Source organism: Electrophorus electricus, chromosome 16 (assembly GCF_013358815.1).
Source record: "Electrophorus electricus isolate fEleEle1 chromosome 16, fEleEle1.pri, whole genome shotgun sequence".
Lineage (NCBI taxonomy): Eukaryota > Metazoa > Chordata > Actinopteri > Gymnotiformes > Gymnotidae > Electrophorus > Electrophorus electricus.
This window is the reverse complement of record NC_049550.1, coordinates 12455060-12478567: the sequence shown is the minus strand read 5'-3', so window position 1 is coordinate 12478567 and position 23508 is coordinate 12455060. Positions and strand designations below refer to the sequence as shown.

Below are 23508 nucleotides of genomic sequence, written 5' to 3'. Positions count from 1 at the left end.
TGTTGATTTATTCTCGTAAGTGGCCACAAGGCTCACATTGTTTCTCCACCCTAGTTGTGTAAACTTGGGACTGACATACACTCTCCAGCACTCTAGTAGGAGGGGGAAACAAACTTAGTTTGTGTGTTTTGTTTGGTAGTTATCTGGTATCATCGATTTTATTGTTATTGAACTGGTTATTGCCATGCAGATAATTCAACACTGGTGTCCCAAGCGGAATGTTGATTGAACACCTTAAAACATAGTTAAACAATAACAGCTGTTTATTCAGCTACGCAACTCTCTGGAAACTGACATTAGCCACGCGGTGATTGTGCCACTTCGCCGCGCGGACCTTTTGATGTTGCCGCAGTTTTCCCGTGAGAGCCTTTCCCCGGACAGCGCCGCGTGCTAACTCAGCCTGTTAAACGTTCATCAAAGCAACAGAATGACTAGAACCGACACCACTGACACCGAATAGCATCAGCATGATTTCAGTTGCCCATTTCAGCCAGTCTTTCTAAAGTATTTGTTTAAATCGATTTGCATTATTATCCAATCAGTTCGTGAGTATGGTATCTTGGCAAAAGCAGCCGATTCAGGATTCTCGAGATCTTTAGCCACTCTACTGACTTCCATTTTGATATGAGCATAATCATTTATTTATTTTCCATGAATTAACAGTTCATAGTGTGAAGAACTTGGGAGTGAGCCGCAAGCACATTCGTACCTTGAAGTTCCGACAGGTAAAGGCGCGCCCTTGGCAAGCGCACGCACAAGTTTGCGGGCGGGTGAAAGGCGCGAGAGGAGGGGCGTGGAGCCTCTTCACAGATCCTTCACGCGATCAAACAGGCCCCCGGGACCGTCATATCTCAAGCCGCAGGTTGTGCGAGCCAGTGCTAAGAGACCTGCCTGAAGAGAGAGGAGCGGACCTAACGTAGACGGAGCCCGTCATTGCAATGGCACTGTGTCGGATTATTGCCTTCACTCTCCTATGTTTAGTGGAATGCATGGTTATCTCGGCTTTCAACCTGGACACGGAAAACGTCGTAAGGAAATCCGGGGATGCAGACAGCCTGTTCGGGTTCTCCCTTGCAATGCACCGACAACTAATCCCAGCTGATAAAAGAATGTAAGAGCGGGTTTTATACCTTTGGATTAAAACAGGTAACATGGTGCTCTTACTGCAAGTGCTTCTATTTATAATAGTATATCATTTTCGTTCAACTAGAGTGACCCTACTTACACAACACCGCAAGGTTGCAGAACAGTTTGAAGTAATTTGTAGCTTTCAAACAACTGGCGAAGTTTTTCGGCTAAACCTAATTAAACGAGGAAAATTAAAAGTTTCTTTAAGATTAAATGAAAACAGATTGCTTCTTTTGTTCTACACCCACTCAGTTAATAATGAATAATCTCCTTTGTAATGACCCGCGGGCAGGTTGTATAATACGGCACTTTACTTCCGCCAGAGAAAGATATTAGGCTAAATAAAGTGCAGTCATGTAGGTGATGTAGGAATAATGTGTTGGATTCTGTTTTGTTAGCGGTCCATTTAATCCGTGATTATCTGATCGTAGACGTTTTTAGTTGAAGCTACAATTTCACACTAATTAGTTCGCACTAATATACAAGTCGCAGTCATTACTTTTAGCAATGTTTTATAAGACGTATATTCCCATAAGGCAAATAGCATTCTCTCTACACACGTGTCCTATCCTGGCTTCCATGACATATGCCACTAACTACAGCCCAAGAACCGAGCGAATCCTTGTAGTTCTCATCACGAAATTGCTGCTGACTGCAGTTTTCGCTCGCGCTCACATCCGTTCACTGCTGGTAGGGTCTGAAACACCGGGACCCGCCCTGACCCGCACGTGCGCCTCCGGACAGCTACGTAGCGACCCCATGTCCTGTGACGAAGAGCGAATTAAAGGAATTAAGGGTTTGTTTGTTTAATGATGTTATTTTTATTGTATGTCACTGTAGATCAGGTTTATATTATTTCCCTCAAAACTGTGGACAGTGGTGCAGTGAACTCTGAGGCACCAGCTCTGGAGGGCAGGGAAAGGAATGTGTGAGACAAGCTGTGAATCATTCCCAAAGCCTACTTAACTGCCACTGTTTCTGTACGGATGGGCAACAGGATAGGGACACTGCCAGGGCTGACCTCCTGTTTTCCCGACAGAACGAGAGAGAGGGAGAGGGAGAAAGCTTGAAAAATAGTGGAGACTTGTGATGTACTTTTTTGAACTGATATTTCTAAACTGCAGTCTCTGTGTTATTCGAGAGCGGCGTGTTGTTGTCTGAGCTTCTGCTGCATGCTGTAGAAGACTACTGTGACAGATTTCTTTCCTCGACACAGTTCCATGCCTGTACGGCCTACATGAAGCCTTAAACGGTATCTCATGGCGGAAAATTGAGTAAATAGGGTGATTAATCACACGAGCTATTAATTTACTTGTAATATTATAGAACATTTCTGGTGTTGACAGGTAATCTGTGTGTAGGTCACTGTGTATCCCTGTGCTTGTGCAATGCGTGGGCAAGGCTGGTTTAGATGTCTGTCATTTACAAACATGAACCCTACAGGTTTGTATGTAATTCATATAGCTGCACACCAAGTCAGGCCGGTGTGGTTTGTGTGTGGGTTGGGGGATTTAAAGATCTGTCTGGTATTCTTTATCCTCTAATAGCTGCTGGGATTGTTTAAATGGGATTGTTTGTGTGTGTGTGTCTGTGTGTGTGTGTGTGTGTGTGTGTGTGTGTGTGCATATTTAGGAGTGTGTGAGTAAGTATAACAACTGTAATGTATACACTCAGTTTGTATGTGTGTGTCTGGTAACATTTATTGGCTCAATTAACAGACACACACAGACACATGCACAAACAAGGATTCAGGATTCACCAGAAACCCCACTGTGATTTTCAGTATTCATCTTTCAGAACTGCTCACAGATAAAATGGAAAAAAAGCTGAAAACCTGCTGCTCCAGGCTTCGCATGTTCAGCATGTCTGTAGGGCTCTCTCCACTTCAAGAAATAGAGACGAGAGAGAAAGAGAAGGAGAGAGAAAGACGAGAGAGAAAGAGACGAGAGAGAAAGAGAAGGAGAGAGGTGCAGCATGCAGGAATTAGAAGCGTGAGACGTTATTACTTGTTCTTCGCATGTGGCAGTGCGATTCAGGTATTTCTCATCCACACTTTTCCTTTTTGTGCACAAGGCATGTGGTATACACTGATGCACTGATGCAGGCTTGGTTTGCAAGGTCTGGCCACACCTTGGAGTGTTTCACCGCTGACTGATATTAACTGAGGCTGAAGCATTTGTTAATGTTTGTACTGTGTACTGTGGCAACCTGCAATCCCAAGCCAGAAGCCAGCACAAAAAAAAACAAACTACAAGGAAAAAAGGTGACTGTGAAGGACACTGAGGCTATAAATCAGGATCAAAACCTGGAGGCTTCCAGAGAGCAGAGTCACAAAAAGTGGCTGAGGACAGATTTTGGCATCTATAATCGATTGGTTTTGACTTGCCTGTGCCCTGGCCAGTGTTGGCAATGATTGTGAGACAATTATTTTGGCCTGGTGCTTGGCATTATGGGACATGTTTGGAGTATTCTGCAGTGTTGATGCAGTTATACCAACAGCGGCAAGAGCTTTTGTTGCTAATAGACTTGGTTTGTGCATAGTTCTCACTTCACCAATCCTATGGACATAAATAATTCTGTTAGACAAGTTTTTGTAGGTTGAAGGTAGTTGGATCTTTCTGGCTGAACTGTTATATGGTAGACAGAAATACTGAATCCAATACAATTTTGTCAATATTTGTTTATTTTGTTCTTCAGCAAAAATGACCTATCTGGTGATGTTACCAACAGAGTGGTGTTTTTGTTTTGTGTGTGTGTGTGTGTGTGTGTGTGTATAACGTATCCACTGGTGTTTCCTCCACACATGCACAAGCAATTATAAGCAATAATCACACTATTAAACTATTAAAGAGCATCAGCACTGGAGCACAGACACTCCCCAAACTCGAACTCAGCGCATCCATCCATCCATCCATCCATCCATCCATCCATCCATCCATCCATCCATCCATCCATCCATCCATCCATCCATCCATCCATCCATCCATCCATCCATCCATCCATCTATCTATCTATCTATCTATCTATCTATCTATCTATCTATCTATCTCTATCTCTCTCTCTCTCTATATATATATATATAAAACCTAGACCATATCCCAGGGTGCAATAGTGGAGGAAATAGGCCCCCTTCCTTCCTCTGATTCTCTTAGCTTCCTGTCCATGGGTGCCTTTGTAGGCTCTCAATATGAGAGTCAATGACTAATTGGGGACATTAAGGTTAGTGGTTCTTCGTTGCTGCGGCGATAATAAGCAGATCCTCTGGACAGTTGCATCTTTAATAACGGGGCTGACTGGCAGCCTCACCAGCTCTGCATTCCCCAGAAAACACAAACGTTCAGATCCTGGCTTCGGAATGTTTGGAATGGAAGGCGCTGTCATGCCAAATGAGTCTGGATTGGGAAGAACATTCCCATCGCTTTTCAGCAAATGCAAACAGGAACAGTGTGTGGAGTCTGTGATGACTATGGGGGAATTAATGTTAACATTAATGTTAAGGTTATCTGATGAAATGACCACATGTTTTAGATTTGTTTAGTGACATCTTTACATTGATTATAGGGAAAGATACATTTTTCAGTGACTAGTAATTTCAGCAGTTTCAGTATTGATTGATAGTGTTTCTATGGCATATACCTATCAGTGTTCAAGATTAGCAATTTTATTGATAAATACCAGTCAACTATTTCAAAAACTATCTAAAAATGATAGAATTTAGGATCTAAGTGATCCTATAGCTATACAACAATGAGCACACGTTACATAAATATACTAGCTGCATGTGTTGACTTGGAATGTCAACTTGACTTCACAGGTGTCCTGCTGCTAGAATATTAGCGTGTGAGATAACTGACTTCAGCTGAGGTTTCACTGTTTAAACGGAGACTTTACTTCTTAAACGAGCATATTTCAGGGCAGATAATGAGTGCTTCACAAAGGCTCAGATTATTTCAGTTAAATATTTAATGAGAAGAGCTAAATGGGCAAGAATGAAGGAAACATTCAAATATGAGGTCAGTTTGCCCTTTTAACCTTTGGTGTATCAAAGGGTAACGGACAGACTGCAGGTCAGCATATACTCAGTTTCCCTGTGGCCTGACAAATTCATCACTGCCATCCCCTGTGAGATCATATTTCCATTGTTCTTAGTACCCTTGTTCAGTTAGGTAATGTTAGCATGCTAACAGCTAGCAGTGTGTGTGTCTGTGTCTCTGTGTGTGTGTGGGGGGGGGGGGGGTCTCGGCCTTGAAGCTTTTGAAAGGAATGAAACACATCTGGAGCTATAAGTCATCTGGAGCGAGGCAGTAATGTGAACCAACCGCTCACCTCCAGCAACCCCTGTGCTGCTCAGCCTCCAGCCCTGTAGCGGTGGCCATGACCTCGGCCTGCACTGCTGCTCTGTTTGCTGCTCTGTGGTCTGTGCTGCTGGAACAGTTGGAAATTTGCTGTGTGGCAAATGTGATTTACTCAAATCAACAATTTCAGAGTGTTTATAGGCTTAAGACCTCTAGGCTTTGATATTGCCTCTAGCTAACTGCGAACGTTCACTGATTTAGAGATTCTTCATAATATATTAATATTATAATATGACTATTAGTAATACTTCGTTAATAATTAGTAATATCAGTTGCACCATATTGCTTTATATTGCCATATATTGATTGTCAAACTGTGTGCTGCTCACGTCGACGAATATTTTTAATATTACTTTTGGTTTCTGGGTCTACAATGTTCTGAGTCTGAGCTAACTAGTTAAATGAAATAGAAGTGACTGGAGTTGATTGGAGCACCATTTTGACAGCTGGAGTGTTGATGATTCAAATCCAGCTTGAGGCTTAAGGACAGATATGAGGAAGGAGCAGAACATGGAGCCAGACCTGTGAAGCTCCAGCATTGCCTGTGTCGACCAATCAGCAGTCAGATGCAAGATTGCTGATGATCTTATGCATTGTATATGTAGATCTACAGCATGGAGTTGCAAAGGCTATCTTCAGCTCACCTCTGGGTGATCTGGCATTCTTGGTGTTCTGTTACTCCCAGCTCGTTGCGTGAGCGGCCGACCATTTCGGACAGGTCTGCGAGTTTGGCTGTTTTGGCTGTTTGTTTCAGTGTGTTTAGACTTTGCCCTGCCCCAGCTCAGAACTGTTATTGAAGCAGAGCACAGCCAGGCCTGGCTGGCCAGTGCCTCAATCGCATTACTGTGGGCTTCTCAGGGTGTCCTCACAGGGATTCTCAGGACTGGTGGCTGACGTTTGCTGTACAGTACACACGTCGTCATAAGACAGGCGAATAACCAGCTATCAAACGATAATCAGCCTGGGCTCCCCTGCACTCTCTCTGTTTCTGTCTTTCTTTTGCTCTCTCTGCTCTTTTCTTTTCCTCCTCCAAATAAACATCCCACGCTACTTTTGTTTAGTGTTTATTTGGCATTTATTGATTGGCACATTATCACACACAGCCTAACGTACCAGGCGTCTTGTGATTCCGCAGCCTCTATCAAACTAGCTGAACATAACTGCAGAGCAGTGTATTCCTGTTTTCATTGGCTGCCTCTGTAATTGTCTGGACACAGGGGCAATTTGTTGATACATGATCTCTAATATTTTTTCTTGAAGTTCTATAAACGGACTTCAGCACAATAGGTGGTGCTGAGATGTTACAAAAAATATGTGATTGAGATTTTAAAAAAAACAACGTTTTAGCTTTATAGTGCAAATTCAGAGCTTTGTGAATCAGAATCAGCATAGTTGTTTTACTTCTCATTTAAAGGCTTTTGCGTAGCTCACTGACGAGGCATTCTCTTCACAATGTGTCTTCAGGATTATGCGTGATGGATGGTTACTGTCACCAGTGACCTCGGGCGACATGAAACAGGCACTGGTTAAGCCCTCCAATAAAGAGCACACTTGTTCTCTTTCAATCTTCCCTTTCTTTCCCACTCTTAAAAGTACGTCTTGTTTAGTGTAGTACCAATTTATTTGCCTTGGAACTGCTTATTGTGAAGAATTCAAAATCATTACTGAAAATGTAATAAACACCTCTAGAGAACGCGTCTTTGCCTGAAGCAGCTTCTGTCGATAGGAAATTCAATAAATTAATATATTTATTTATCTACACATCATGTGACACGTATGACTAAGCAGGTCCACTTATTGAAATAATATGCAAAGGCAGGGTTATTTATTTTTTAAAAGAAACAAAAGGATTATTGGTCACTACCGCTCAATGGTCCTAATACTTAATGCTGGTTAATGTTGACCGTTAATCGCTCTCTTTGACACCAGAGAGGTTTATTTACTGATTAGCACTGGGCCATTATAGTAGAACAGCTTGCTAAAGAAAGACTTATACTTGTTATTCTGTTAGAAATGATCCCAAATTGAACTCGAATCAGCACATCAAAGCTACCTCTACTAAACGGCATGTCACTCTCATGGTAGAATATTTATTATTCCTCTTGAGAGGTCTGATGTCAAGAAAAATGAGTTTTTGGAATGATTGTTTTCATCATTTTCTCTGAATGAACTTGCCAGAAAAGTTGGACAGCACACCCCGGCTCAAGCCCTAACCGCACACCCTGTTTTCAGCCGTATAGTGTGAATTCCAGCGAATTTTCAGTGGCAATTTCTTCATGCCTGGGGTGGAGCAGGTAATGGATATGCATAACCTTTTACCCAGAATTCATTAGCAGGGTCACAGCAAAGCCCTGTGGGAGAGCGGGATGTGAAAGAGGTGAAAAGGGCTCTAAGCTGCTGATCAGACATCAGTTTTAGCCTCAATTGTGTGGAGAGGAAAGAAGAAGATTAGACGAACAAAAGCTGGCCTCAGATCAGCAGACAGAGGACCACAGAGCATAGAAAAGGGCAGAGGGGATTTGTCTGTAATGATCAAAGAGGAAGTTCTTACATGCACTGTGTACAAATGTGGGAAATGGTTCATTTCCCCTAAACACATCTTTGCATGTTTTGATAGCTGTAGGAAAATATGTTTAGGCAAACAGCAGATCACTAATCACTAAATTTAGATCGCTGGATGCACTAGTCCTTCTTTCTTGTGTCACATATTTAAATGTATTACATCTGGTATAAATACTTTGAGGTCATGTGATACTGTAAGCTTGGAAACACCCTGGGAGCCCTGATAACGCAAACTGAACAGAAGCAAATGCCAAGTATGTTTGTGCCAATACAAAGAGATGCTTGTCTCACTCGCTGGGACTTGTGTGGCACATTCTTCACTGCGTATTTGGAAAATATGACTCCCAATGATTTGTGTCTTTACTCGATGCAAAAGGGAGAGGCCTGGTACGTGTTCTGCCGTGGAAACGGTCTGGCAGAAATAAGGGATTCTGCACATTCTGCATGCTTTAGGATGAACTCAAAATAAGTCGATCTGTCTTCACTGCTACTGTTTCAGAGAGAAAACCTCTGCTCCTGCCACCGATAAGATATGACATACGGCTAATTTATAACCCATGTACCCATGGCTGATGACCTTTGACCCGTAGCAATATAATGGATTCTGGTGTTGTGGTGTCTGCCTGATTCAAAAACTATAAAAAAAATGTCAGTACAATGTGCAAACTGTAACATGCAAATAACAATGTGCAAGCAACAGAACATGTACACAGGCCATACATGCTTTGAGCGTTAGTCCATCTCATATTGGACTACAATGGAATGAAGACCGTGTGAACATCCCTCATTCCCACAGAGCCCATATCATCACATTATCTTGACTTCCAGCTGTGCAGTGCATGACATTCTTCCGATCCCAGTCTGTAAAAGTGGATGCAAAGTCACACTGCTGTTGGAGATTCTCATGTTGATAGTGATAGTTCATATTCTTTAATTGTTAAGGCTTCACCAATTAGTTGACAACCACACAATGCTCAGCCTACACAATATCAAACTGCTATTTTCAGGGGACAACATTTAAATGTTTCATTGGCTTTATTCATAAAGTGGCTACCTCAGTGACAGCCCCACTGGAAAGTACTTAACAGTGTTACAGTGCAGTATTAGTATTTGATTTTGCAAATGTTTTATTTGTGACAGGATTTTACTCCTGGTATTTAGAAATGGTGACCCATGTGAATATTTCAGCCTTTGCACTAGTCATACCTAGCTGGGCTTGTGTTTAGTTCCTGCGGTCTGCTTTACCAAATGTGTCCAAATATTTTTTTTCTGGATTTGCAATGGTTCCAAGCTAGTTCTGAATTACCTTAAACAGTTACTATAATTGCTCTCTCTCACTGTGCCAGTGAACTTCAACATGGCGCTTGTACAGAGAGACTTCTAAAACTGCACAATGTCTTTGAATCTTCATGTTTTGCTGTCAAGCGCTTTGAACATGCTGAACTGCTGCATAGTGGGTAATGTAGTGTCATGCACAGTCAGAACCCTTTTTGTTTATGGTCACAAAGAGGACTTGTGTAGCTAACTCTAAAGTGTCGGGATGAATGTTATTGCCATAGCAGCCAATCCAAAAGAAGAAAGGGGCCTTTCAGTCAGACATAGGGTCAGAAACCAGAGACACGGCCTTTGCCCAGCCTGTGCCTGCGGGTTCTCCTCCGTCCCACAATTCTACTCCTCGGAGCTAAAAGGACGGCTCTGTCGTTCCATCAGTGAAAGGCGTGCAAGACTGGGCTGAATGATGGGTGGCAGACAGCAGCTGTAGATTCCAACCTCAGCAGCCATATTACGAGAAACACAGCGAAGGCTTTTGCTGGCGTGGCCAGATGTCTGCGGCTTGTTTCGTGCTCTGTAGTGCGTATCCTCTTCCGGACGTGTGAACTCATCACTGTCTTTCATGGTTATTCTTGTATAGACCTGCCATAACGTTTACATGCATGGATGATGGCTCAGGCTGAGCAAACCACAAATATTTATAGTTTGTTCTAACTAAATTAGTCTTGAAGTGTCAATGCCAGAGTGACACAAAGCAATAACTACTATCTTTTGTCATATGGTCCCTGTGGCTGTGACAATGTTCACATATCAGTTTTTAAGTCATGTTATAGATCTAATACTTCAGTAAGTGTTGGATTCCATATTGGATATTGGCAGAAAAAACGAGGTCAGATAAAGACCCACAGAGAGGAACAGTAGAGTAGAACACATGAGTAGAAATTACGTCACTGTGATAGTAAACCTCAGTGACTGCACTCTGTGACATCATCCTTCTTAGTCATTCATTAATGTCTCTAATGTCACTGAAACCTTTTCAGGACTTTGGCTGAGACGTAAAGTCCTGATTTGTTATTCAGTAAATAAACAGTCATATTTGTTCAGACGCTTCATCAGTGGATTTCGGTGTTCTGTTGAATACAGGCTCCTGGTTGGGGCTCCCAAGGCCAAGAAGTTATCCAAACAGCAGTCCCAGATAACTGGGGGACTGTACAGCTGTGATATCAACTCCCCCAACACTGATTGCCAGCGAGTTAACTTTGATAATGACGGTAAGCGCCTGCAGTGAACACAGTTCTTTCTCTCCCTCATGGCATTTTACAGCCTTTGTGGTTTGCTACATTTGCTCTTTCTGTTGTGTGCATGTGGTTGTGTAGAGAACCAGAAATCTGAGAGCAAGAGTGACCAGTGGATGGGAGTTACTGTGCAGAGCCAGGGGCCTGGTGGGAAAATAGTGGTCAGTGTTGAGTGAGTGTGAGAGTGAGTGTGAGTGAATGACTGTGAGTGCGAGTGTAAGTTTGAGGGAGCGTGTGAGTGAGTGTGAGAGTGAGTGTGACAGTGTGAGTGTGAGTGAGACTGAGTGTGAGTGAATGACTGTGAGTGCGAGTGTAAGTTTGAGGGAGCTTGTGAGTGAGTGTGAGAGTGAGTGTGACAGTGTGAGTGTGAGTGAGACTGAGTGTGAGTGAATGACTGTGAGTGCGAGTGTAAGTGTGTGCCTGCCTCATCCTTGCAGACGTGTGCCCACCGCTACCAGCGTCGCCTGTTCGTCAACTCACCGCAGGAGTCGCGGGACATCACAGGCCGCTGCTACGTGCTGAGCCAGGACCTGACCATCGACGAGACCACGGGCGACGAGGGCGGGGACTGGAAGTTCTGCGAAGGCCGGGCCAGGGGCCATGAGCGCTTTGGCTCCTGCCAGCAAGGCCTGTCCGTCACCTTCACCAACGATTACCACTACCTGGTGTTTGGAGCACCCGGAGCCTTTAACTGGAAAGGTAGCGTGGGAGAACAGAAGAGAGGAGAGAGGAGGGGAGGAGAGGCGAGGAGAGGGAATGGGAGGAGAGGAGAGGGGAGGAGAGGGAATGGGAGGGGAGGGAATGGGAGGGGAGGAGAGAGGAGGAGAGGAGAGTGGAGGAGAGGAGAGGGAATGGGAGGGGAGGAGAGGGGAGTGGAGGAGAGGAGAGTGGAGGAGAGGAGAGGGAATGGGAGGAGAGGAGAGTAGAGGGGAGGAGAGGGGAGGAGAGGGAATGAGAGGAGAGGAGAGGGAATGGGAGGAGAGGAGAGTGAATGGGAGGAGAGGAGAGGGAATGGGAGGGAATGGGAGGAGGGAGTTGGAGGAGAGGAGAGGGAATGGGAGGAGAGGAGAGGGAATGAGAGGAGAGGGGAGGAGAGGAGAGAGGAGGGGAGGGGAGGAGAGGGAATAGGAGGGGAGGAGAGGGAATGGGAGGAGAGGAGAGAGAATGGGAGGAGAGGGGAGGAGAGGGAATGGGAGGGGAGGAGAGAGGAGGAGAGGAAAGTGGAGGAGAGGAGAGGGAATGGGAGGAGAGGGGAGGAGAGGAGAGGGAATGGGAGGGGAGGAGAGGAGAGGGGAGGAGAGGAGAGGGAATGGGAGGGGAGGAGAGGAGAGGGGAGAGGGGAGGGGAGGAGAGGGGATGGGGGGGAGAAAGTGGTAAGAGAAAAAGACTGGACTCTTTCAGTGTGATGCTCCAGTAGAACACTCAGTGAAGAATGGTGAATTTATTTTAAAAATGTTATGGATTTAGAAGACAAAATTCACTTAGATTATGCCAGTCACATTCGCACAAGGCAAGACATTAAATACATTTTTTATTTTGCTGTGTGACATTAATTTTGGCATTCCTGGTCCCAGATGCCACTTAACATTTTGCATCTTATTTTTATTTTTCCCTTTTATCATTTCCTTGCCTGTACATCTATCCATCCATCCATCCATTTCCATTCATCTGCTGACTCCCATGGTTCCTTGCGGGGGTACCATGCCTCAGGTGTAGTGCGGTTGGAGCAGAAAAACAACACTCTGTTGGAGATGGGTTACTATGACGATGGGCCGTATGAGGTCACGTACAAAACTGCGGAAGGACTGGATGACGTCACAGTCCCAGCCAACAGCTATTTAGGTGCGTCTAGCGGTCACCACATCAACATTACATTCATGTTCATCAATTCCTGATTTCTTCCCACCCACGAAAAAAAAACCCCCACAAAAATAAAAAACATCCTAGCATCATCTGATGGACTTTGTTGGAGATCTCTGAGTAGTTTGATATGGGAGCATGACAGAAACTCTGGCTTACACTTGAAGAGACCTTAGCCCACCCTCTCTGCAGATAACTACGTTCTCCTGTTTGATCAATATTTACATGGATGTATGTGGATGTGAATGTATGTGTGTGATTCTAGGTGTACTGTTCATGACTAGTGTGTCCAGCAGCGACCCTGATCAGGTCCTATATAAGTCGTATCCTCCTCAGTTTGACGTTGCCATGGAGAATGACGTGGCAGCCAATAGCTACTTAGGTTTGTGGGGCATTCTGGATGATCTCACCATTCATTCCAGCCGTAATCCCACAACGTCATAGAAAATGCATGTGCATTTTATGTAGATGTGTGAATTTCCTTTTTAAAAACTATTTCAACAGTATAGTTCCTTCATTTATGTGTGTTTTTGCAAGTTATTGTCTGTATTCCTACCAGTTGTTTTTATTTCACCCATACTTGCACGTGTGTGTGTGTGTGTGTGTGTGTGTGTGTAGAAACGGATTTTGCATGTGTCTGAAAAGTACACATCTTTATGAGTAAATTCCAGTCATTTAAAAAAAAAAAAAAGTCATGTGCTTGAATGTCTCTTTATGTTTCTCTGGTAGTGTGTTAAACCTTCTAACTGATATGATGTTTAAATGAATAATTAATTAATTTGTTAATTGAGTGATTATGGAAATGAAGCCATTCTAACCGATCTAGCTAGCTCTCATTCATCATCAGCATTTTGGTTTGTACTGACTCTTTGTAAGCGGTCCACACGCCTCCTCACACAGCCGCTGATGTGCCATGGTTCTCCTCAGGGTTTTCTCTGGACTCTGGTAAATTACTGACTAAGAAGGGCCAACTGACAGTGGTTGCTGGAGCTCCTCGAGCCAATCACAGTGGGTCAGTGGTTCTGCTTAAGAAACGGTCTGAAACGTCGACGCAGCTGGTCAGCGAGTACATCCTGGAAGGCGAAGGTCTGGCTTCCTCCTTTGGCTACGACCTTGCTGTACTCGATATAAATGGAGATGGGTAAGACCAGTTATTAACCTCCTATGAGCTGATCCTGTGGGCCCCTAGAACATCATGAAGTGTTATTACCATGTAACTACATATGATTTATTTGTGAACGCTAACAAGACTGGAGCGGTAGAAGAGAGGAGGTCTGCTGTCTTGACATTTTTGTTTGAGAGTGCTCATTATCCCTCCCTGTCCCTCTCTCACAGGTGGCAGGATCTTGTAGTCGGAGCCCCACAGTTCTTCATGAAGGACTCGGACATCGGCGGGGCGATCTACGTCTACATTAACCGAAACGGGGACTGGAACAAGGCCAGTCGCACCAGAATCGACGGCGCCAAAGACTCCATGTTTGGCCTGGCTGTGGAAAACCTTGGCGATATCAACCTGGATGGATTTAATGGTCTGGGAGTTTGAGATTTCAGTGACTGTGAGATAGATTTAGTGAATTATGGGGGGTGCTTTCTGCATACAGAGTGAAGCCTCGTCTTCAAACCAAAAGGTTAACCAAGGAGAGTTCCTGTTGACATTGTATACTCAATATCCACTTATTCACCTATCCTACGCCACCACATACTCTTTCTCCCTGACATACCCAGCCAACACAATTTGACGATGGCTAAAATCAGTTGTTTATGGCAACCGATAGGCTGGTAATTCCAAATTTTACACCTAAACGGTGTTTCGAATAAAGACAAGAAATCCAAGACAAGGCTTATTCTGTGCCCAAAAAGTGTCCCAATGTCCTAGAATGCAAAATGACAACTCACAGTGTGAAATGAAGCTTGAGAAAAACATTACACCAATTACGCCATTATTGGTCTGCAGCTGCAGCTGAGGATGACTCATTCAGCAGTGGTCAGTGATGACATCATCACATGGCATCTTCTCCGTTGCAGATGTGGCAGTGGGGGCACCCTACGATGACGGTGGAGAAGGGAGCGTCTACGTCTACCACGGCTCGGCCACCGGCCTCAAACTGGACCCCACCCAGGTCTCTGCCCCATTACCCCCCACGCTTACCTCGTTACCGTTTGCATTCAAGAGTGAGAAGCGCATGATGTAATGACATTTGTCATTTGTTTTGCTCATACGGTACTTACATGCTGCAAACTACTTTTGCAAAAAGAATTGTTGCCATTTAATTGGCAGTCTCTCTTAGCATAATAAGGCTAGCTCTCTGGTCCTGTGCTCACGTCTGTGTGTTGTTTTTTTTTTCCTTCTGTTCACATTAGGTCCTGAAAGGAAAAGATCAGAACATTAAGCTGTTTGGGTACTCCTTAGCAGGTAACATGGATTTAGACAACAACAAGTATCCAGACCTAGCCATTGGATCCTTGTCCGACACTGTGGTTATGTACAGGTAAGATCATGCTGTCAAATCATGGCGGTACACACTTCTGGATTAGGGCATGTACGCATGTGTTGGAGATTTGTTACTTCTTATAGTAATACAAGCCTGCTATGCTTCTTCTGCAGCTACATCTCTTATGTTTCCTGTGTTACAGGTCCAGGCCTGTAATCAACATAGAAAAGATCATCACCACGACCCCAAAGGAGCTGGACCTCACTACGAAAAACTGTGGGGACCACATATGGTGGGTGTGGCTTGTTTAGCACCATTCTGTGAACTTCTGAAGTTCTGTTTGTGTGCGGCCATATAAACCAGAGCAACGTGTCTTTTCTAGCATTCAGGTGCAGGCCTGTTTCAAATTCACAGCCAAAAACTACAGCCCCTCCGTCAGTAAGTACACAACTACCAAGATCAGCACAACCATTGCTTCTCTGCCTTTTGGAAATAAAGAAGAAATAAATGAATGCTGTCAGATATGCACTGTCTGAATATAGACCTAAAAGCACTTTAGGTGCACAAATGCTGTTCTAAATTTGTGGTGCATTTTCTTTCCTTTTGATTGTATGGCTCTTTCATTCTATAACCCCCCCCGCCCCCCGTCAGGAATGTCGTACTCAATCCAGGTGGAGTCGAAGCGGCGGAAACAGGGTCTTTCCTCCCGGCTCTGCTTCAGCCCCTGCTCGTCCACCGACCTGGGCTACGAGAGCACGGGGGTCCTGGACCTCAAGAAGCAGAACGAGCAGACCTGCGTGACCAAGACCCTCCAACTGCAGGTACCAGGCCTGGACCACTGACCCTCCCCCGAGGCTGACCGTCACATGAGGGATCGGTAGAGTCCTGTCGAGGGGGCTCAGATGGCCGACGGAGCCGTATGATAGCTTAAAGTTTTTCCCCGTCATCATGCTTTTTTTTGTGCTGAAATGAAACTGCTTATGTAGTGCGCTTTTTGCTGTTTATCACTAACATGTGACACTCAGCTCATCGACTACACTTCCATTTACTTTACGTTCATTCATTCGGCCGACACGTTTATCCAGAGTGTCCGGAGGCCACACCAGGCCTGTTAAACCAAGCGTTGAGTAATTGAACAGACGACTAATTAACAAGTTAATTAATGCTCTCTGTTCTGCCACCTGGAGGGATATTTTGTATTTTCCATCCCATTTCACATCAGAAGGAATGGGAATAAAATTCAATGAGGATAGTAAACATTTACGCAGTAAACTATCACATTCCATTGAAAACAATGAAATTGAGTTAATAATCGTGATTTTCTCAATTTCCCCTATGAAGGATAACATAAAAGATAAGTTAAGAGGCATCCCCATTGAAGTGTTTGTGGAGATCCTGAACCAATCGGGACGCAGCAAGAGACAAAGCTCCCTCCGCGACCTTCTCCCCATCCTTGCCTCCAGCCAACCAGCTCTTTCAGAGGTGACCACACCCCTTCCTTGACAGAAAAAAAAAGAGGCTGGAACATGATACATAGCAGGTATGCTGCGTGCTTTCACACATCCAGGCAGACAAATCAGTGTGGTTCCCACTCATTCCCAGGTGAACTTTCTGAAGGAAGGATGTGGCACTGACCACGTGTGCCAGAGTAACCTGAAGCTGCAGTACACGTTCTACTCTTGCGAGGATAACAAAAACATCTTCCACCCTCTGCCAGTGTGAGTTCTGCTGCTTGGGACTAGCTCCGCCCTCTGGGCTAGCCCCGCCCTCACCCGCTCCACCACATCTTGCGTCACCATGACAGCGGACAGTCAGTACGCCAGCGCCCCCATGGAGGGACACTTGCATTACACCGCAAATTTGTAGTTACTAAACTATCACATTCAGTTTAGTTAAGGACTATTAAAAGGTTTGGTATTTGTACACAACCACACCTAATAATTATTTAACCCTTTTGTGTCTTAATGGAAATGATGGTACAACCAGGAAGGTAGGTCCTGACATGCCTTCAGAGAAAAAACATGTTTTAAAGCAGAAAGAACACAGCAGAATAGAAACATATGAGGACTATTTTGGGGGCTGTTTTCTGATTAAGCGTGCTGTGATATTCCATTTTTAAATTCGTTTTGGAGGGTCATACACTTTTGTGGTCCAGGACTAGATTTAATCTGTATCTGGAAAACTGGCCCACGAACGTCCTCAATTAAAGGTTTCTGTTTTATCAGTCAAGATGGCGTTCCGGTCATTTCTCTTGGTGACCAGAAGGAAATCGCCCTGGAGGTCACAGTGACCAATCAGAATGGAGATGACGCGTACGAGGCAGTTCTTATTGGAACTTTCCCCGACTCCCTCTCATACTCTGCCTTCCGCCCCAAGAACAACGTGAGTCAAACTACCTGAAGTATTTTCTATGCAAAGGAGCATGCTCTGTTTTGTTCTGGACACATGTGATTGGATGAACCTGTTTCTGTACAGGACAAGCAAGTTATCTGTGTGGCCAATCAGAATGGGTCACAGGCTGACTGTGAGCTGGGGAATCCTTTCAAAAGAAACTCAGAAGTAAGTGAAGACCGGAGACATGGCATCGACATGTTTGCAGGAACTGTCGATCTCAAAAATCTGTCCTAATGCTTCCCATCTCTATAGGTATCATTCTACATTATTTTGGGCACTGGTGGTATATCACTGGACACGACAGAAGTAGAAGTTACTCTTCAGCTCAAAACGTAAGCATCAGAGTTTCAGGTTTCACCCTCTACGTTTATCTTGGACTTATCGTTACTTGGTGATATATGCTGCCAGTCTGCTTAGGATAACAAGTTTTGCAACTCTCTGTGCATGTTTGCTGAAGGACAAGTGATCAGCCACCAATCACCCTGACAAGGAAAGCTGATGTTGTGATCGAACTGCTCCTGTCTCTCTCTGGGTAGGGGGTCGCGCATCTCTCACATGGTTTTAGATCCTGAAGGATATATGCTAGCGATAAAAGTTGCCGATAAATGAAAGTGATAAATGCTGATCCTTTCTTACATTGTCCTCAGGCTGGCTAAACCATCTCAAGTTGAATTCACTGGGGAGGTCAAAGGGGAGAGTGCAATGAAGTCAGAAACTGAAATTGGCAGCCAGGTTGACTATGAATTCCGGGTAATTTCAATATCTTATTATGCGTAAACACACACACAAACACACATTTTTATATATCATAATTTTATTCATTTTAGTGTATGCACAGGGCACAATTCCTGGTATATAAATAACAGCACATTTGTCATATAATAGCATCCAGACTTTTAGTCTATTAGTCGATATTTATTTACCCTGTTATACAAATGGTATAGTGAAGTGTACCATCAATGGCTACTGTCCAGATGATCCTTTTCCCCTGCTGGTTGTCGACGGCACCAGGCTAACGCTGGTTCTTGTGACCCCCCGCAGGTCATTAACCTGGGCAAACCCCTGAAGTCAGGCACAACGTTCGGCACGGCCTTCCTGGACATCCAGTGGCCCAAGAGCACAGCCACAGGGAAATGGCTCCTGTACCTGATGAAGCTCAGCACCACTGGCGTGGAGACGGTAGGCTGCAACAAGCCCAACGAGATCAACGAACTCAAACTCCAGCAGGTACCCTGCAATTACAAACTACGCGCGCCCCACGTGAGCGATATTGGCTTTTTCCTTGTCAGGAAATCCTGCAGACTGGCTATGTTCAGTCGATTTGTCTTGCTGTGTTCTCTTTTTTTAGGGGTGGCACACAGACATATTTCAGTTGTCTATTTTTTGTATAACTACAGTCTCAGTTTCCTATAGATCCTTTCAAATTGTAGACTGTGATTTCTGATCTCCAATCCACCTGAAACAATGGATGGATGAATGGATGGATTTTAGTTTACAGATGGGACGGTGTAGAGCTTGCAACTTCAACTCCATGTTGTCTGACTTTACTCATGTCAGGAGTCTTCACTGACGAGACACAAGCGTGAAGTGTCAGAGTCAAGCTCAGATGAAGCCAAATTCTCCCTTTTTACTGACAAGAGGAAATTCAAAGTCTTGGTAAAGCCTCTCTAAAATTCACAGACTCTTCACAATTCAGAGATTTTATTCTTGTTTTTTTCTGTTTGTAAACCCTTGCCTGTCATGTTTGTTGCAGTCCTGCGATGCTGGAGCAAAATGTGTGCATTTTAAGTGTCCCCTCCAGGGATTGGACAGTAACGCTGTCATTGCACTGAGGGCCCGCCTCTGGAACAGCACCTTCCTGGAGGTGATTTTATTAAGTTGTTCTTATTGCCATATGTGACAGAGTTTTAGGGCAAAAATAAATGGAAATGGTATTTTGCTTTCCTTTATTGTTCTGTGATCTTTGTTTTGTTTTGTTTTTTTTTGTTTTTTTTAATTTCTTCTGAGATATTTTATTTTGTGCATGTTGCTTAAGATCACAACTTCTAAACTGTTCTGGGCATGACAGTTCATGAATTGGTATTATGTGTAGAAAGCATTGCTATTCTTCCTCACAGGACTTCTCCAGTCTGAATTATGTTGACATCCTTGTGAAAGCATCGCTTAGTCTGGATGCTGCAGCTAAAAACATAGTGCTGAAAAATGAAGACACACAGGTGAGTTGGGATTACGGTGGCCAATTTAGGACACCTTACATATCCAGGAAACTTAAATTTGGTTTTGTACTAATTCAGGTTTCTATTTTGTGTACACAATGCTCAGATGTGTTCCAAAGTCCCTGTAAAATTGAGATTGGAATTTGTTTTTCATATATTCATGTTTTTCATGAATATATGATCCTATTTTTCATTTCATATTGTAGTTGTAGTCACTTCCCACCTTTGTGTGATCTTCCATCACACAACAGCTGCCATCTACAGAGGCAAAAGCTGTCACATGCAGCCAATCACCACATCTTTTTGAGCTGTGGCTTGCGATCACAAGTTAATTACACACATATAAAACAGGCTACGCTGACATCAAAGGAACAATAAGTCAATGATCCTTTTCAGTTGTCCTTCGCGTTTTGAAACAGCCATCTTACTGACACCTGGTGGCCTGGATATTTTGATATTCAGCACAAGTCTATTTTAAACATGGCCACCTCCATGTAGGGGTCTTGCTCTATGGAGCATACACTGGTTTATTTGAGAACTACAGAGCAATTTTACTCTTCTCATTTGAGAGAAGAGTCTTATCATTTCTTCACATCGGATTGATCTCATGTGAGCCACACTTATTTAAATTACTTTCATAAAGATTGGCTAATGGCTAACTGGCTAATTTTTGGTGGTAGGCATTATTGCTTAGACTACAAGAAAACTTCAGGGTAGTCACTGCTAGGCTAGGTTATCTTTCAGTAAGGTCTACACACCTTTTCACTGTTTAAAACTATAGTTTCATTTTTATGCTGATGAGAAAAATAAAAACCCACCATTATGTCGGCATCAGTGAATGATGATCTAGTGATCTAGTGTTTCAGCTTCAGATTGATTTGCACTGAGTGTGTGTACAGTACTGATTGTGTGTGTACAGTACTGATAACCTCACTGGCAGGTTTGTGTGTGTGCAGCACTGATAACCTCACTGGCAGGTTTGTGTGTGTGCAGCACTGATAACCTCACTGGTAGGTTTGTGTGTGTACAGTACTGATAACCTCACTGGTAGGTTTGTGTGTGTACCGCACTGATGACCTCACTGGTAGGTTTGTGTGTGTACAGCACTGATAACCTCACTGGTAGGTTTGTGTGTGTACAGTACTGATAACCTCACTGGTAGGTTTGTGTGTGTACAGCACTGATAACCTCACTGGTAGGTTTGTGTGTGTACCGCACTGATGACCTCACTGGTAGGTTTGTGTGTGTACAGCACTGATAACCTCACTGGTAGGTTTGTGTGTGTACAGTACTGATAACCTCACTGGTAGGTTTGTGTGTGTACAGCACTGATAACCTCACTGGTAGGTTTGTATATGTACAGCTGTATGACTGATTCTCCATCCTCATTCATCATGTTCAGCTCTGCTGGAGTAGTAGAGCAGGCTGTGAGTCTGAGACAGCAGGCTGGCTGTCAATCACACCCATTAGACTTTTAGGACACACCCAGACCATTCTCAGCTAGAACTGATAGGCCAACTTGCTTTTTAAGTATTGTTTTATATCATATTTCTTTCTTTCTTTTTTACTGAAACTTTGCTGACTACTCGATAAAACTTTAACCTTGGGTGGGTCAGTTAATGTATTTCAGAAATGAACTGTATGTATAAACGTGTGTATATGTGTGTTTGTGTGTATTAGGTACGAGTGACAGTGTTCCCAGGACGTAAGGCGGCGCAGTATGGAGGCTTACCTTGGTGGATCATACTGGTTGCTATTTTGCTGGGGTTGCTTCTTTTGGGATTACTCGTCTTCCTGCTCTGGAAGGTAAAGGAAGGCAGAATTCAAACAACCCGGCAGGGTTTCACTCGCCTCTCAGCTGCCATTCGTCTATCACGTTGGGCCTGACCAGCCCGGTCTTTATTAAAAATAACAACGTAAAACGTCGAGAGTTTTCTACATGGCTGTACGATGACCTGTTTTAAATGAAACCAAATAACTGTACTCCTTTTAGTGCGGTTTCTTCGGCAAAAACGACAAACACCCTCAAAACGAGCCCGAGAAAGAGAGACTGACGTCAGATGCGTAGAGAGATTGTGAGTGACAAAAGAAAGCGAGAGCAGCTCTTTCTGGGTAACCGATCTTTAAAAGATCCGCTCAGACCTCGCATGGGGAGTCGCTCTAGCTTGGGACGTCGCGCTGTCTTGCACCGCCTGGATGCAGGGGAACGGTGACCATCGGTATGGCTTCCAGGGCACAGCGACGCGCACTGTGCCATTTAGAAAGCAGGTAGCCAAGACGCGCAGACGCTTCATGTATGGTGTCGCTGCAGTGGGCAAACAGTTTACATACATGAACATGTACTTCCTCAAGGCCCATGTGTACATTCCTGTGTGACTATAAACCAAAACTTCAAACGCTAATAGCTAGCTTGGTTGGGAAATTGTAGATTCTTGAGGCTTGCGTGGTGTTTGCAGGGGTCTTGCTTTCTGTGCATGGCGCGATGGTTTTCCCTGTGGCCAGGCTCCCGCCCTTTGCTTTCCTTGGACAAAATGCTGCTCAACCCACTTCTGTCTTGCCAAGCATGCAACACAACAGAACACCCGTGCCTTCAGTTTGCAGTAACGAGGAGACACGTGCATCGTCCATGTTAGCGCAGCGTTAATGTTAATCCCTATCCTTGCCGTCTCCAGTGTGGATTCTTCAAGCGTTCCAAGTATGACGACAGCGTGCCGAGTTACAATGCCGTGCGGATTAAGCGGGTGGAGCGCGCACACACACCTGGGAAGCAGTCGGATTCACCGGAGAAGAAACAGTGGATGACGTCCTGGAATGAGAACGAGAGCTACTCCTAGCCTTCCTCCACCATGACTACTAACGTGCATGTTTAATTTGCTTAAAACCAAACCAAAGACGCCTTTACTAAGACACTGATCCATTTTGATTTTATATATATATATATATATCCATCCCAAGGAACAAATGAAAGGAAATGTAAAAAATTTATTTTGCTGCACATTCCATGTTGAGGGACTCAACTAGATGAAATGGCTTAAACATGGTAATTGCTGAGGGAAAGAGGATTCACAGTGGTCCATTTTATATATAATTTTTTTTTTTTTTACTGTTTTATGTAGTGCTTAGTATATGACATGCATCCAAACTGTTGTATATATAGCATATTTTCATGAATTCATCATAAAAATGTCTATTTATTCTCATTCTTTGTTTAATCAAGCAGGCCAAAGATTCCTAATGTCTTTTTTTATGTTTATGTGGATCTATGCAAGTTTGCAGGTCACAAACATCCATGTTGCTATTCTTCCACCTTTTTTAACCTTCAGTTTTACTTGGAACCATTTGGATGGATGTAAATATTTGTGTCTTTTTCTGTTGTTACTACTTAATGCTTGTTTTGTCTTTTTTTTTTTTTTTTTTTTTTTTTTTAAGAATCGTGACTTGGTACCAGTTTCAGTTTAACCTTGCAGAATGTATTTAACTGCTGTGATTAGACCACTTAGGCTAGAATGATCGGATACCATGGCTTCATAAACCTGGACAGTTGTTCTGTAGGTCATCTACTCACCCATTTACAAAGGTCACCTTTTAAAATTGCAAGTGCTGGAAATGGTTGATGCAAGTTGGCACCTTTTTTACAATGAAAAGTATTATGTATTAATGTTCCTGCTGGGTTTTTTCCTTATTTTTTACATGCTGTAATATAAATGGTAAAAAGCCATATTTTCCCAAAGACATGAAGAATGCAGACATTTTGTTATTAAATAGGTCATGAAATATTTTTTTTTTTAAATTAAAAGTAACTGCTGTGGATGGAGAAAACATCAGCAGTGCGCAAACCTAACCCTAACGTTCAGATTCAGTACTTACTAGAAAACAAAACTGGGAACAAATGAATCAATGACCAAAAACAATAAAGACAAGTTTTCGTAGTGCCCTTGAATATCTTGACTTCTAGACCTTTGAGAATTCATAACAAAATCATGAAATAAATTAC

The 23508-nt window shown here is 43.6% G+C and overlaps 1 protein-coding gene across 3 annotated transcripts; it reads left to right on the top strand.

Annotated features, from left to right (window-relative positions):
• Positions 1-830: 830 nt before the first annotated feature.
• Positions 831-23454, top strand: itga6b (integrin, alpha 6b). Of its 3 annotated transcripts, XM_035535021.1 has the most exons (26): positions 831-1111; positions 10461-10588; positions 10694-10773; positions 11050-11311; positions 12323-12454; positions 13400-13613; positions 13808-14001; positions 14498-14592; positions 14834-14961; positions 15107-15196; positions 15287-15342; positions 15556-15725; positions 16246-16386; positions 16507-16622; positions 17130-17286; positions 17380-17463; positions 17551-17630; positions 17756-17830; positions 17946-18048; positions 18340-18525; positions 18856-18954; positions 19052-19162; positions 19416-19514; positions 21195-21320; positions 21508-21589; positions 22187-22266. In XM_035535021.1, exons 1-25 carry the CDS (start codon positions 939-941, stop codon positions 21580-21582), a joined length of 3174 nt encoding a protein of 1057 aa, XP_035390914.1. In that variant the 5' UTR covers positions 831-938; the 3' UTR covers positions 21583-21589; positions 22187-22266. The 3 variants fall into 3 exon arrangements, with proteins under 3 accessions (XP_035390914.1, XP_035390913.1, XP_035390915.1); XM_035535020.1 differs by lacking the exon at positions 21508-21589 and having other exon boundaries at positions 22187-23454; XM_035535022.1 differs by lacking the exons at positions 831-1111; positions 21508-21589 and adding an exon at positions 1854-1924 and having other exon boundaries at positions 22187-23454.
• The last annotated feature ends 54 nt before the right edge of the window (positions 23455-23508 follow it).